The sequence below is a fragment of the Heteronotia binoei genome, chromosome 13 (assembly GCF_032191835.1).
Source record: "Heteronotia binoei isolate CCM8104 ecotype False Entrance Well chromosome 13, APGP_CSIRO_Hbin_v1, whole genome shotgun sequence".
NCBI classification, from domain to species: domain Eukaryota; kingdom Metazoa; phylum Chordata; class Lepidosauria; order Squamata; family Gekkonidae; genus Heteronotia; species Heteronotia binoei.
Window position 1 is genome coordinate 18,443,782 of NC_083235.1, and position 12,787 is coordinate 18,456,568.

Sequence of the window (12,787 nt, forward strand, 5' to 3'; positions counted from 1 at the left end):
CTGTAACTCAGGACTTTTTTTGTAGCAGGAACTCCTTTACATATTAAGCTGCAACCCCCAGATGTAGCCAATCCTCCAGGCATTTATAGTAGGCCCTAGACTAAGAGCCCTGTAAGCTCTTGGAGGATTGGCTACATCGGGGTGTGTGGCCTAATATGCAAAGGAGTTCCTGCTACAAAAAAAGCCCTGCTTTAATCTAAAAGGCCCTTGGAACGTGTAGGGGAACTTTACTCAGAAGCTGTAAGTTTTGGTTCTGGCTGCAGCTTTTGCTCTGTAACCCAGGGCTTTTTTTGTAGCAGGAACTCCTTTGCGTATTAAGCTGCAACCCCCTGATGTAGCCAATCTTCCAGGCATTTATAGTAGGCCCTGGACTAAGAGCCCTGTAAGCTCTTGGAGGATTGGCCACATCGGGTTGTGTGGCCTAATATGCAAAGGAGTTCCTGCTACAAAAAAAAAGCCCTGCTGTAACCTAAAAGTATAATTGAAGGGAACACCCCTGGCAAGGGCGTGATTCTTCTTTGCAGACCTGTTTCTGAATTTGCCTGGCAAATAAATCTATCAATCAAATAAATCAGTCTATTTGGAACTTCAGCTAGATAACAAATCTGGTGAATTCCACCTGAGGGTGCAGCCAATACTAGGGAGCAGAGGAGCCAAAGAAGCTAGCTACCTGGCTGCATAAGAAAAGGCTCGGCGCTCTTCATGCATTTGGAAACCAAGTATGTTGGCTGAAGGATATCGCATGATTTTTTTTTTGCTCCCTGCACCTGTTTTTCAAGGCTACGCCATGCAGACCCCAGTGTCCCCTCTAAGCTGAGTTAGTGTGAGCTATCTCACAGTTTTTCAGCCTCCAGCTCACACACTTTTGTCTTCACTCCGGAAGGATGGCCCCAGAGCAAACTAATTTATGCAGTAGCCAAATCGCTCGCACACAACTTTAATGCCAGTAGCTCACAAAGTAGAATTTTTGCTCACAAGACACCAGAGATTAGAGGGAGCGTTGGTATCCACCCCTATTTGCCAAAGACCACTCTAATTTTCTAGTATCTGTTAAGGAGTCCACCGCGGTTACTGTTTTGGGGAGGGACGGTGGCTCAGTGTTAGAGCATCTGCTTGCTAAGCAGAAGGTCCCAGGTTCAATCCCTGCCATCTCCAACTAAAAAGGGTCCAGGCGTGAAAAACCTCAGCTTGAGACCCTGGAGAGCCGCTGCCAGTCTGAGTAGACAATGCTGACTTTGATGGACCCAGGGTCTGATTCAGTAGAAGGCAGCTTCATATATGTCTATGGATGATTTCAAAGTTCCAGCATGAAGTATTTGGGTAGCTGCTACAGCCATTGCATCTCTGAATTGTGCGGGGGGGAGGGGGGACACGCACATCTTGTCCTTTGTGCAAAGGTGACTGTCAGGTCACAGACCGCCATATTGGGGTCCATGGTCAGCAGTGAGGTTCATTTTGATCAATCACATGCAGGAAAGTAGTGGTAGTTTCCCCTGAGATCTTTACCCTTCTTATATGTATATTTAACTACTCTGTGCTACTGTAGAGCTTTTCCATTTGCAAAATTAAGTATTTTACTCTCTATGTGGGGGTGTTGAACTCATTTGTTATGAGGGCTGGATCTGACATAAATGAGACCTTGTTGAGCCGGGCCATATCGGGCCAGGATGGGCTGTGCGTGTACCTACTTAAGAATGGGCAGCAGAGATATAAACTTTATAAAGGACACAAACACAATTAAAGAGTTTAGAAAAAAACTTAAAACATGAGCACTCGGTCTTAAAGGTGCTTTCTCTGTATCTCTCCCATGTGATCCAGGGAACTGGCCAAAGGAAGTTCTGGCTCTTTTCTTTCTTCCTCAGGGGGCCAGGAGGAGGAGGAGCCTCAGCCAATAGAAGAAAGAGAGGCTTGGCTTCATAACTCTGCTGTGCAATCGAGAGAGTCTGGTAAAGCATACTCTGCCTTCCCCCCCCCTTCCTCCCCAAGGGAGGAGCCTCAGCCAATGGAGAAAACAGAGACTTTGCTCTGCAGCTCCTGCATGATTGAGCAAGCTGTGATGCAGAAGAAAGCAAGATAGAGGGAGAAGGAAGCCGATTACAGCCAGTTTCTCAGGGGCCTGATAGAAGTCCTCTGGGGGCCTGATTCGCCTCTCCCCCCCCCCTGCATGTTTGACACCCCTGCTCTATGGTTTACAAGTAACATTTTTGAACAGGACTTAATAAGATGGACACAACCATTTCACATTCCGCTTGAATGTCACCGTTGGGGCCAGGGTTTAAAATATTAGAGATTACTATATTAAGCCACTTATTACTATCAGGCTTATTTTGGAATGTGTTTTACTGGCTTAGAGATAATGATCCTAGGATTACTTTGGCAATAATTGTGCCTCAGTCCTTTTATCCCTTGTGTCCAAAACAACCTGAAGAACATGACCTTTTTCCGCTGCTCAAGATGTGTGAATGAATGAGCTTCTAAGGGTGCAAAAGGAAATGACAGGGGCGCAGGATGATCATGTTTCCACACCTTGTCTTGAAACAAAAGGACAAACAACCATGAGAGCCAGTTTGGTGTAGTGGTTAAGCGCGCGGACTCTTATCTGGGAGAACCGGGTTTGATTCCCCACTCCTCCACTTGCAGCTGCTGGAAGGGCCTTGGGTCAGCCATAGCTCTGGCAGAGGTTGTCCTTGAAAGGGCAGCTGTGAGAGCCCTCTCAGCCCCACCCACCTCACAGGGTGTCTGTTGTGGGAAAAGAAGATAAAGGAGATTGTGAGCCACTCTTTTAAGTCTTTGAGTGGAGGGCAGAATATAAATCCAATGTTGTCTTCTTCCATCTCTGCTTCTCAAACAGTGCAAGACGTGCTGCAACTTCACGAGTGGAGAACACCATTTTGCATCGTGCAATATATCGGGGGGGGCACTCTGGCAGTGATTAACATAAAAGGGGGATGGTGGTGATGCAACATGCTGTGTCAAGTCACAACTGACACATGATGACCCCGCAGGAGGCGAGTGACACTCAGAGGTGGCTTGCCGTTGCCTGCCTCTGCACAAAAGAGGAAGGACGTAGATTTATACCCCGCCCTTCTCTCTGAATCAGAGTCTCAGAGCAGCTTACAATCTCCTTCCCCACAACAGACATCCTGTGAGGCAGGTGGGCAGAGAGAGCTCTCCCAGCAGCTGCCCTTTCAAGGACAACCTCTGTGGGAGCTATGGCTGACCCAAGGCCATTCCAGCAGCTGCAAGTGGCAGAGTGGGGAATCAAACCCAGTTCTCCCAGATAAGAGTCCACACACTTAACCACTACACCAAACTCTGGACTTGCTCTGACCAGGGCTGACCCTTCTTACCTTCTGAGATCTGGAGACCAGGCTAGCCTGGGTCATTCAGGTCAATGCAATACAATACTAAATAATAACAAAGTGCTGCCAAGTTGCCACTGACTTTTGATGACCTCTCGTGGGGTTTTCAAGGCAAGAGCTGTTCAGAGGTGGTTTGCCGTTGCCTGCCTCTGCATAATGACCTTCGACTTCCCTGGTGGCCTCCCATCTAAACACGAACCAAGGCTGACCCCTGCTTAGCTTCTGAGATCCAACAACATAGAGCTAGCCTGAGACATCCAGGTCAGGGCTATTTTCATTTACAGGAATGGGAAAAGAAGACGGTTTCCACCTGTGAATTACTGGAAGGCACGATGGTTGCAGGAAACAGCTGCTAAGTCTGTTATCCTGTAAGGACCATAGCCAGAGCTCAGATATATGCCTGTTGCTATTACAGTCCCACTGGGACTAGAAGAAACCTAACGTGCTGGACGTGCGCCTACTAGAAACGGGCACCGCTGAGCAAGGCAGAAAGCAAGGCAGAGAGGAACGATCCACTGAGCAAGGCAGAAAGGCACGATCCACTAACCCTAACGATGGGTACGGATATATAAGTTGTTCCCTGCCAGGCTTTTCTGGGCTACAAGCCAGCACCTAATTTCAGAGTGGAAGTACAAAGCATGTGAAGTCCAGGGGCTGACTCTCTTGGAGAACAGCTGTTTGGTTGGCTCCGGATTTACCCTGAAATCCCATCCCAGCTGCTTTTTTTGTTTGTGTTGTTTTTGCCTGGGAGCAAGAAGGAAAGAGCAAGCAGGGTGTGAACACTTTGGAATGCCAGTCCTTTCCAACTCTGGGGTGACGTTGCTTTCACAACGTTTTTACGGCAGACTTTTTATGGGGTGGTTTGCCATTGCCTTCCCCAGTCATCTACACACTTTCCCCCCAGCAAACTGGGTCCTCATTTTACCAACCTTGGAAGGATGGAAGGCTGAGTCAGCCTTGAGCCGGCTACCTGAACCCAGCTTCCGCCGGGATTGAACTCAGGTCATGAGCAGAGAGCACAGACTGCAGAGTTTACCGCTCTGCGCCACGGGGCTGCTACAATCCTATTAGCTCGGTAATAAAGCCATGTATAGTCCAGTTCCTCCCAAGGCACTTCCGTGCCACCTACTCTTCCTTACCAGGATGTAATCAGCCCAAATGTCCCGGGCAGACTGCAAAGCCGCTTGACGAAGCTTCATAATGTGTTCATAACGGGAATCTGACCAGTGCTTGGGGCCGTCTTCGTCTGGGTAAGACCTGCTAGGAAAAATGAGGCCCATGGTCAGGTCTCTGAAAGCAGTAATGCTCCCCACCTTCCAAGCACTGGCATAACTCCGCACTTGGGCTGAAGATATAGTTGTTAGAAATTAAGAGGACTTCTGTGCATTAGTATTTAGTATTCCAAAGAATTGGGGACTAACAGACAGAGGAATGATTCTCTGCCACAGAGAACATGCCCGAATAGTCGTTTTGAGTAAGGTGGTTGAACGGTTCTCCACTGTTATCTCAAAAGGAATATCACAAGGGCTGGGAAAAGCATAGAACAGGGGTGGTCAAACTGTGGCTCGGAGGCCACGTTTGGCTCTTTCACACATATTGTACGGCTCTCAAAAGCCCCACCATCCCATCAGCCGGCTTGGAGAAGGCATTTGTCTCTTTAAATCACTTCATCAAGTCAAGCCAAGCCAGCCGGTGGCTTGGAGAATGCATTTAAAGTTACTTTCTTTTCACTTCTTCCTCCCTTCCTTGTGGCTCTCAAACACCTGACGTTCCTGTCTCGCGGCTCTCAAACATCTGACTTGTATTCTATGCGACTCTTACGTTAAGCAAGTTTGGGCACCTCTTGGTCTATTCCAGGGGTGGCCAAACTTGCTTAATGTAAGAACCACAGAATAAAAGTCAGATGTCGGAAAGCCACAAGATATGAACGTCAGATGTTTGAGAGCTGCAAGGCAGGCAAGGAAGGAAGGAAATGGGGAAAGGAGAGGTGGAAAGAAAACAGCCTTAACTTTAAAAGCCTTCTCCAAGCTGCTAGCTGGTTTGGCTTGGAGAAGTTATTTAAAGAGAGAAATGCCTTTTCCAAGACAGCTGAGGGGGCAGTGGGGGCTTCAAGAGCCACACAATATGTGTGAAAGAGCCACAGTTCGGCCACCCCTGGTCTAGAAGAAGGCTACCAAGATGATTAGGGAGTTGGAGCACTTCCCATATGACAAAAGGCTGAAGAATCAGGCACTCTGCAGTTTAGAAAATAGATGACTTAAGGGGGTAGGGGGGAACATGATAAGAGGTTTATAAAATTATGCATGATATGGAGAGAGCTCTCAAAGAGAAATCTTTCTCCCTCTCTCCAAATGCTGGAACTTGAGGACATTCAATGAAACTGCTGGGCAGGAAATTCAGAACAGACCAAAGGAATACTTCTTTACACAGGGAGTGATTAAAATGTAGAATTCTCTGTCAGAGGATCCAATGATGGCCACAGGAATAAACGGCTTTAGATAGATTCATGGAGGATACTGTCTAAGAAAATGTTAAATGTTGAAATGTGAATTTCCTTTTTATTCGCGATCCTACTTTTTATGTATCAATTTTAAAAAAACCGTCTTTTTATCTGTTGTGAATCTTGCTGGTCTTTCGACTGCAATAAACCTGATTAGATTTCATTCGTGGAAGACAGGTAGTGGCTACTAGCCGTGATACTACAGGGAACCTCCATATTCCGAGGCAGTCAACCTCCAAACCCCAGTGCCAGGAACAGGGGTAGAATTCTAGCAGGAGCTCCTTTGCATATTAGGCCACACCAGCCTGGTATAGCCAATCCTCCAAGAGCTTACAAAAAAGAGCCTTGTAAGCCCTTGGAGGATTGGCTACATCAGGAGGTGTGGCCTAAAATACAAAGGAGCTCCTGCTAGAATTCCACCTCTGGCCAGGAGACAACATCAGAGGAAGGCCTCGGCCTTTCTGCCCTGTTGTTGGCCCTCCAGAGGAACTGTTTGGCCACTGTGTCAGACGGGATTTTGGACTAAATGGACCACTGGTCTGATCCAGCAGGGCTCTTCTTAAGTTCTTACGTAACTTTAACCTCCCAGAGCCATGTCTAATCCATTCTATGCTGGAGCTCCAAGATGGAGAATTCACAGTAGACCCTGGGTGGAAAATCCCTTGAATGGTCATGCTCTTCTAGTCAACCAGGGACAGGGCCTTCTCAATTACAGCCCCTTGCCGGTGGAACCAGTTACCGGAAGAGGTCAGGACCCTGCGGGATATTGGACAGTTCCGCAGGGCTTGTAAGACAGTCCTCTTCCGGTTGGCTTATAAACTGACCGGCACCAAAATACTGAAGGAAGTTTATAGATAGCACACTGATATGGACTGATGTATCGATATTAATGTTTTAACTATGTAACTACTATTGTATTTTAATTCTGAATTTTATTGTTAGAATTTTTATGCTGAGCCACCCTGAGCCCACTTTGGTGGGGTAGGGTGGGATATAAATCAAATAAAAAAAATAAATAATAAATAATGCATCGGCGTTCTTTCTGCACAGCCAAACAAGAACTGTGCCAACACTACTTGTGATACTGGCCCCACGATTCAACATCCTGAGACTCTCAGATGTCCTTTTTCAAAAAACAAAATCAATTAGCAAGCATTTGAATGCATTACACAAAACAATACCAATTAGGGATGGGCATGAATAGGTTCACCAGCCAAAATTCGGCATGAACCTGGCCCAGTTTGGAGCCTTCAAACCAATGTTCAGGGAAGGTGCCTTACCTGAACATTTGCCAGACTTTTATCCGGTTTCACGGCTGACCTGTTAGTTTAAATAGCTGGCAGCCATTTCACCATTCGGTTTCACCGTCCCTTGCTTCCAAGCAAGGAAGTGAAATGGTTGCCAACCATTTCAGCCTACAGCTGCCAGGCGCACTCTCCCCGCTGTTAGGTTGAAATGGCAGTGGTGTAGGTCTGCCCGTCAGCTGTTAGGTTTAAATGGCTGCAAGCCATTAAACCCATCAGTTTTGCTACCCACTTTTTTGAAGTAGGGTTAAATGGCTTCCAGTTTGGGGCATTCTGGCTCACTTCAGGAGCAGCCCCAAACTTTGAACTTTAATTTTTAGGTTCATGCCCATCCCTAATAACAGTTGTGTTACAGCAGCATTGATTTATACAAGCAGTAGAATTTGGACTATCTGAACTGAGAATCTTGCTTTGTTCAGGGCACATCATACACTTCCCTACAGACCAGGAGTGGCCAAACTTGCTTAACATAAGAGCCACATAGAATAAACGTCAGATGTTTAAGAGCCACAAGACATTAACATCAGATGTTTGAGGGCCTCCAGGAAGGAAGGAAAATAAATGGAGGAGTGGGAGAGATGGAAAGAAATCAACTTTAACTTTAAATGCATTCTCCAAGCAGTCAACTGGCTTGCCTTGGAGAAGTGATTTAAAGAGAGAAATGCCTTCTCCAAGCCAGCCGATGGGGCAGCAGGGGCTTTGAGAGCCACACAAAACATGTGAAAGAATCACATGAGGCACCTTTCTTAGAAGGAGCTATCAGCCTGATTCTGTTCCACGCAGAGCCCCAGTGTGCAATTTTTAGACTCTGCATGCTCCAGATGAACCTCGGAAGTGAATGTTCTCCATCCCACCATATACCAAAACTTCTGTCGGAACCACCTCTGTGATTACACGCAGACTTGCAGGAGGAAGATCATGCAAATCTACAAACCAGACTACTGTGTCTAGCAAATGTAAGATGGGAAGCAGACTGCAGAAGAGAGCTCAAGTTAGAATGAAACTTCTTTGGAATCGGCTCCAGCTTCAAATCCAGTGTCCAGGGTTTTTTGTTTTGCCTAAGCTCTACTCCACTTTCCCTACAGTATGCCCAGGTAGACCACATGCCTCTCCCCTTCATGCTCCCTCACTCACCTGGGCTGCTCCATGGGCCGCCATTCCACCGAGTGGTACATGCTTTGAACGTTGACCAGCCATTCCCGAAGCACAGCTGTTGTGTTGTCCACATTGTGGTCAGTTGCCACCCTGCAAAGATGGGGACAATGAGACACAGCCTGGCACCCCTTCCACCACTCCAAAGTCACTCACTTCAGGTCATGTGACACCCCCCCCCCAATCGGCCTCCCATTTACCTACCCAGAACCCTAATTTTCAGTCCTTAGGGAAATGAGGAGCAGGAGAAAGATGGCTTCCACATAGTGACTCTCTAGGAATTTCCCCTAGCCTCTGTGGTAAAAACCATAAATGTTAGGGAACCATAAAGACCGAGGAGGTAATCTGCAGCATCGTCTAGAGGGTAAGGTGAACTGTGGATGGAAGTTGTTCTCTTTGCCTGGTCACTGCTTATTTGAAGAGGGCAAGAAGCAGGGAAATAGAAGGAAGAAGGCTGCAGGGGTATGCAGCAGCCCACCCCCACTGGGGCACAGGTCCAAAGATGCTGAGCTTTGCATGTACAAAATGCCCCAGGAAACGACTTTACAGTCTATGTCAACACAGGTTAAAACACCAGGCCAGGGGGCTCTGACACATCAACAACCTTTCCTAGAGCCCATCAAGCGTTTTCAGAAAGCAGGCAGAGTCAGGTGAGGTTCTTGCCCAACAGGGTGCCTGATTGGCTGGGCAAATTAAAACAACACCTGTTTCAGCAGCATCTGCCACCCAAATGTTGGTTTTATTCTCTCTCACTCCTCTTTCCCAGGCTGTGTTTAAAATTAACCCCTTCCTGCTACCCCTGCACTGGGGCTTCCTCCGTGTGGCTAGCTCCACCGCCTGGAGCAGACATTTTGTGGCTGCGACCACCTCCCCTGTCAGAATTCCAAAGGCCAGGGACAGGCATAAAATATACACATATTTCTGCATCTTAGCTTTTTTTTGTTTCACTGAGAGGGCTTTGTTTGGTTTTAATACTTTTTAAATTTATTCATTTAATATATACCTCGCAGCCTTTCCTCTTAGGGATTTGGGGTGGCTCGCAACATTTAAAACACAACATATATCAAGTATTATTAAATACAAACACAATACAAATAAACAGAAGTATAAAAAATAAAAGCAATTAAATTTAAGGTGTGTTTGTATTACTCAACTAGTTGCCTCAGTGGCCCTTACAAGGCCTAAAAGGCAGGATATAAATTCTGTAAATAAATAAAAAGAAACCACTCTGCGGGAGTTCAAGCTACTATAGGGACATTTCCCTTGCTTCATGTTCTTCAATGGATTGAAGACAGCTACTTAAGTCGCCTTTAGTCTTCCTTTACCTAAAATCCCAGGGTCAAAATTACACAGTTTTAAACTGGCATCTAGATCAGGGGTCCTCAACCCCCGGGGCCACAGACCAGTACCAGGTCGCGGCCTGTCCTTAACCAAGCAGCCCAGCCTTGGTGGCCCCCCTCTTGGCCCTGCCCCCCCAACCATAGCACCTCCCCCCCCCGTGGCATCTTCTCCTCCCTCCATTTTTACAATATTAAGGGTGGGGAAGGGGCCATGAAGTGCCTTCTGGGCTCTGTAAAGGCCAACCCCCCCACACCCCTCACCTGATCGGCGGGGAAAGCAGGCGAAACCACGGCGGTGGCAGCCAGCAGCTGCTGAAAAACCGGCACTGCCCTTGCTTCCTTCCCACTTCCTTCCCCTGCCCTGGAAGGAAGTGGGAAGGAAGCAAGGGCAGCGTGGCTTTTTCAGTGGCCACTAGCCACTGCTGCAGTTTCCCCACCAATCAGGCGATCGGTGACGGGGGGGGGGGGTGAGGTTGACCTTTACAGAGCCCAGAAGGTGCTTCATGGCCCCTTCCCCAGCCTCAATATTGTAAAAATGGAAGGAGGAGAAGGCACCACGGGACGGTGAGGCACTGCAGGGTGGGGGATGAGGCTGAATTCGGTGCCCCCACCCTAACCCTGGGGCCGCGGTGGACCAGCCGGCCCTGGGGCTGGTCCCCGGGGCCAGAAAGGCTGGGGACCACTGATCTCGATACTCTCATTTGGATCCAGGAAGACATTCCCAAACCAGTTAACAATTTGCATTTTGACAATGCAAGCCTAAAGACTTATAAGGTTATAACTCTGCCTAGGACTGTGCTGTAATAAGTTCATTACGCTCCAAACATTTCTGCACGCTTAAAAACATTCATGACTTCATCGTGACTTATGTGCCCTTAGGCTATGGTTGGGAAGAGAGTGTTAGCCAAATCCTGCCTATCTGATACAAAATAACCACATTACTCTGCTAATTTCTTTTTTTTTGCTTAAACCTAACGGCCACGTATGAATCAGCCCACAGTCTCCACACACCCTGGTCAGATCAACGCCTTCTGCTGTCGGATTTCAGTGGCCTGTCTAAAATTTCATTCACTTGGCCGACTGCCAGAACAGGAGTGCGCGAAGCTAGAATTACGTGGTCTGTGTTTTCATTACTTCCTGACTTTAGGGAAGATGCCTGCTGGAAAGGACAACTCCGTCCATGCTCAGAGGCACCGTGTACTTGAGCTGGTTGTCCCTATTGACAAGCAGCCCATCTTTGAGCATGTGAAGAAGCGGTGAGAGCCAGAAAGAATGTTTATAAGAAGTGCCGAAACATAAATCGACTTTGTAGCAACCAATTATAGAAGCGCACTGAACATGTAAAGACAACTAGACTGAAAGCACATTTTTAAAAGATTCATACAGCATATGTGTGGCCCATACGCTTAAACCACATATATTGGCCTTCAGTGAAGGAAAAACATTTCTGGATGTTCATGAGTTCCCCGTTTTGTATCAGATGTGGGATTTCTGAAAGAAAAGCCCCATAAATCATATCTAGGTAGTCTTTTTTAACCACCATAAAAGTTATGCAAAACAGGGTCAACTTCATGATATTGATTGTATGTTAGTTGCATCTTACTATATTTGCCTGACCAGTTAAATTGCATGCTAAATGGTAACTTCCCCTATGGCCGCTCAGGGGTGAAACATCTCCTGTCGACCTATACTGAAGAATGCTATGAAACAAATTTAAAGATCACGCTTTAAAGAAACCAAAGTAACTCTTCCGCAGGGGCCACTCTGCACACGCTCAGAGACACTATAACAAGCAACTTTTTATTACCTGAAAGAGCTTTTTTTGCCACTGAATAAAGTTTTGAGTCCGGAGACGCCTTGAAGACCAACCAAGTTTTATTCAAAGTATAAGCTGTTGTGTCCACCACACGCTTCTTTGGATGCACAGACGTGCACACCAAAGCTTAAACCAGAGGCGGCCAAACTTGCTTAATATAAGAGCCACACAGAATAAATGTCAGATATTTGAGAGCCACGAGACATGAATGTCAAATGTTTGAGAGCTGCAAGACATGAACATCAGATGACTGAGAGCTGCAGGACGGACGGAAGGAAACAGATGGGGAGGTAGAAAGAAAGCAACTTTAAATGCATTTCCCAAGCTGCCAGCTGGCTTGGCTTGGACAAGTGATTTAAAGAGACAGATGCCTCCAAACCGGGCAGCGTGGGCTTCAAGAACAACACAATAGGTATGAAAGAGCCACATGTGGCTCCTGAGCCACAGTTTGGCCACACCTGGCTTAAACCCACAATAAAACTTTGCTGGTCTTCAAGGCGCCACTGGGCTCAAACTTCGTCCCGCTGCTTCAGATCAACACGGCTACTCCCCCCACCCCCTGAATTTATTTTTATTGCTTATTGTTATTCCCCCACCACCACCAAGCCTGTCTTCAACTCCAAATTCCGATTATTATTTTTTTTGCAAAAACTTTTTTTTTGCAAACCATCCCCACCCCCCACTCCTCGCGCGCGGTTTCAAGGGAGCAACAAAAAGGTGACCTCTAGTTTACAGGCTTGCTCTGCAGAAAAGCCCACTGAGTCGTTGCACAGGGACTTCCTCGCGAGGAAGCCCGTCTCTCTGTCTCCCAACTCACCAGAGGGCGATGCGGTCCTTGGGGTGGCGCAGGCGCTCGATGCAGCCCAGCGCCGCCGGCAGGGAGTGCTCCGCGTTGCGGGCCAGCAGCGCCAGGAGGACCCGCGGGGGCCGCAGCGGCGACTCGGGCACCCAGCGCTCCTCAGGGAAGTAGCCCCCCGCCAGCCCCAGCAGCAGCAGCAAGCACAGCCCCAAGCCCCGGCGCTGCATGGTCCCCCTCGCCTGGCTGCCCTCCGACGGGAAAGGCCGCCTTAAAGGGGCGCGGCGGCGTGGAAAGAAGACGGGGCTTCGGGAAGGGGCGGGGAAAGAGGGGCCCAAAAGGCTGCCTGCGCCTTCCCTTTAAGAGGAGGGGTTTTTGCCCGCCGACTGAAGCGACGGCAAAGTAAGGGAGCGCCGTGTCCGTTCCTGGGCAGAGTTTTCTGATCTAACCCCCCTTGGATTCCGGGAGTTTAGAAGGGGTGTTCTGAAAAAGCAAAAAAGGGGAGATGTATCCCCCT

The 12,787-nt window shown here is 47.9% G+C and overlaps 1 protein-coding gene and 1 non-coding gene across 2 annotated transcripts in view; one reads left to right on the plus strand and one right to left on the minus strand.

Annotated features, from left to right (window-relative positions):
* Positions 1–12,529, minus strand: part of COLGALT1 (collagen beta(1-O)galactosyltransferase 1) — a 35,414-nt gene extending 22,885 nt beyond the window's left edge. Inside the window, exons 1-3 of the mRNA XM_060252640.1 lie at positions 12,292–12,529; positions 8,301–8,411; positions 4,502–4,619 (exon numbers count right to left, since the gene is read on the minus strand). Coding sequence (XP_060108623.1) covers positions 4,502–4,619; positions 8,301–8,411; positions 12,292–12,500 — 438 coding nt within the window. The 5' untranslated portion in view covers positions 12,501–12,529. The remainder of the gene's footprint in view (positions 1–4,501; positions 4,620–8,300; positions 8,412–12,291) is intronic.
* On the plus strand, positions 1,089–1,155 carry TRNAS-GCU (transfer RNA serine (anticodon GCU)). The gene has a single exon. It is a non-coding gene; the product is annotated as a tRNA-Ser (tRNA).
* Positions 12,530–12,787: the final 258 nt, after the last annotated feature.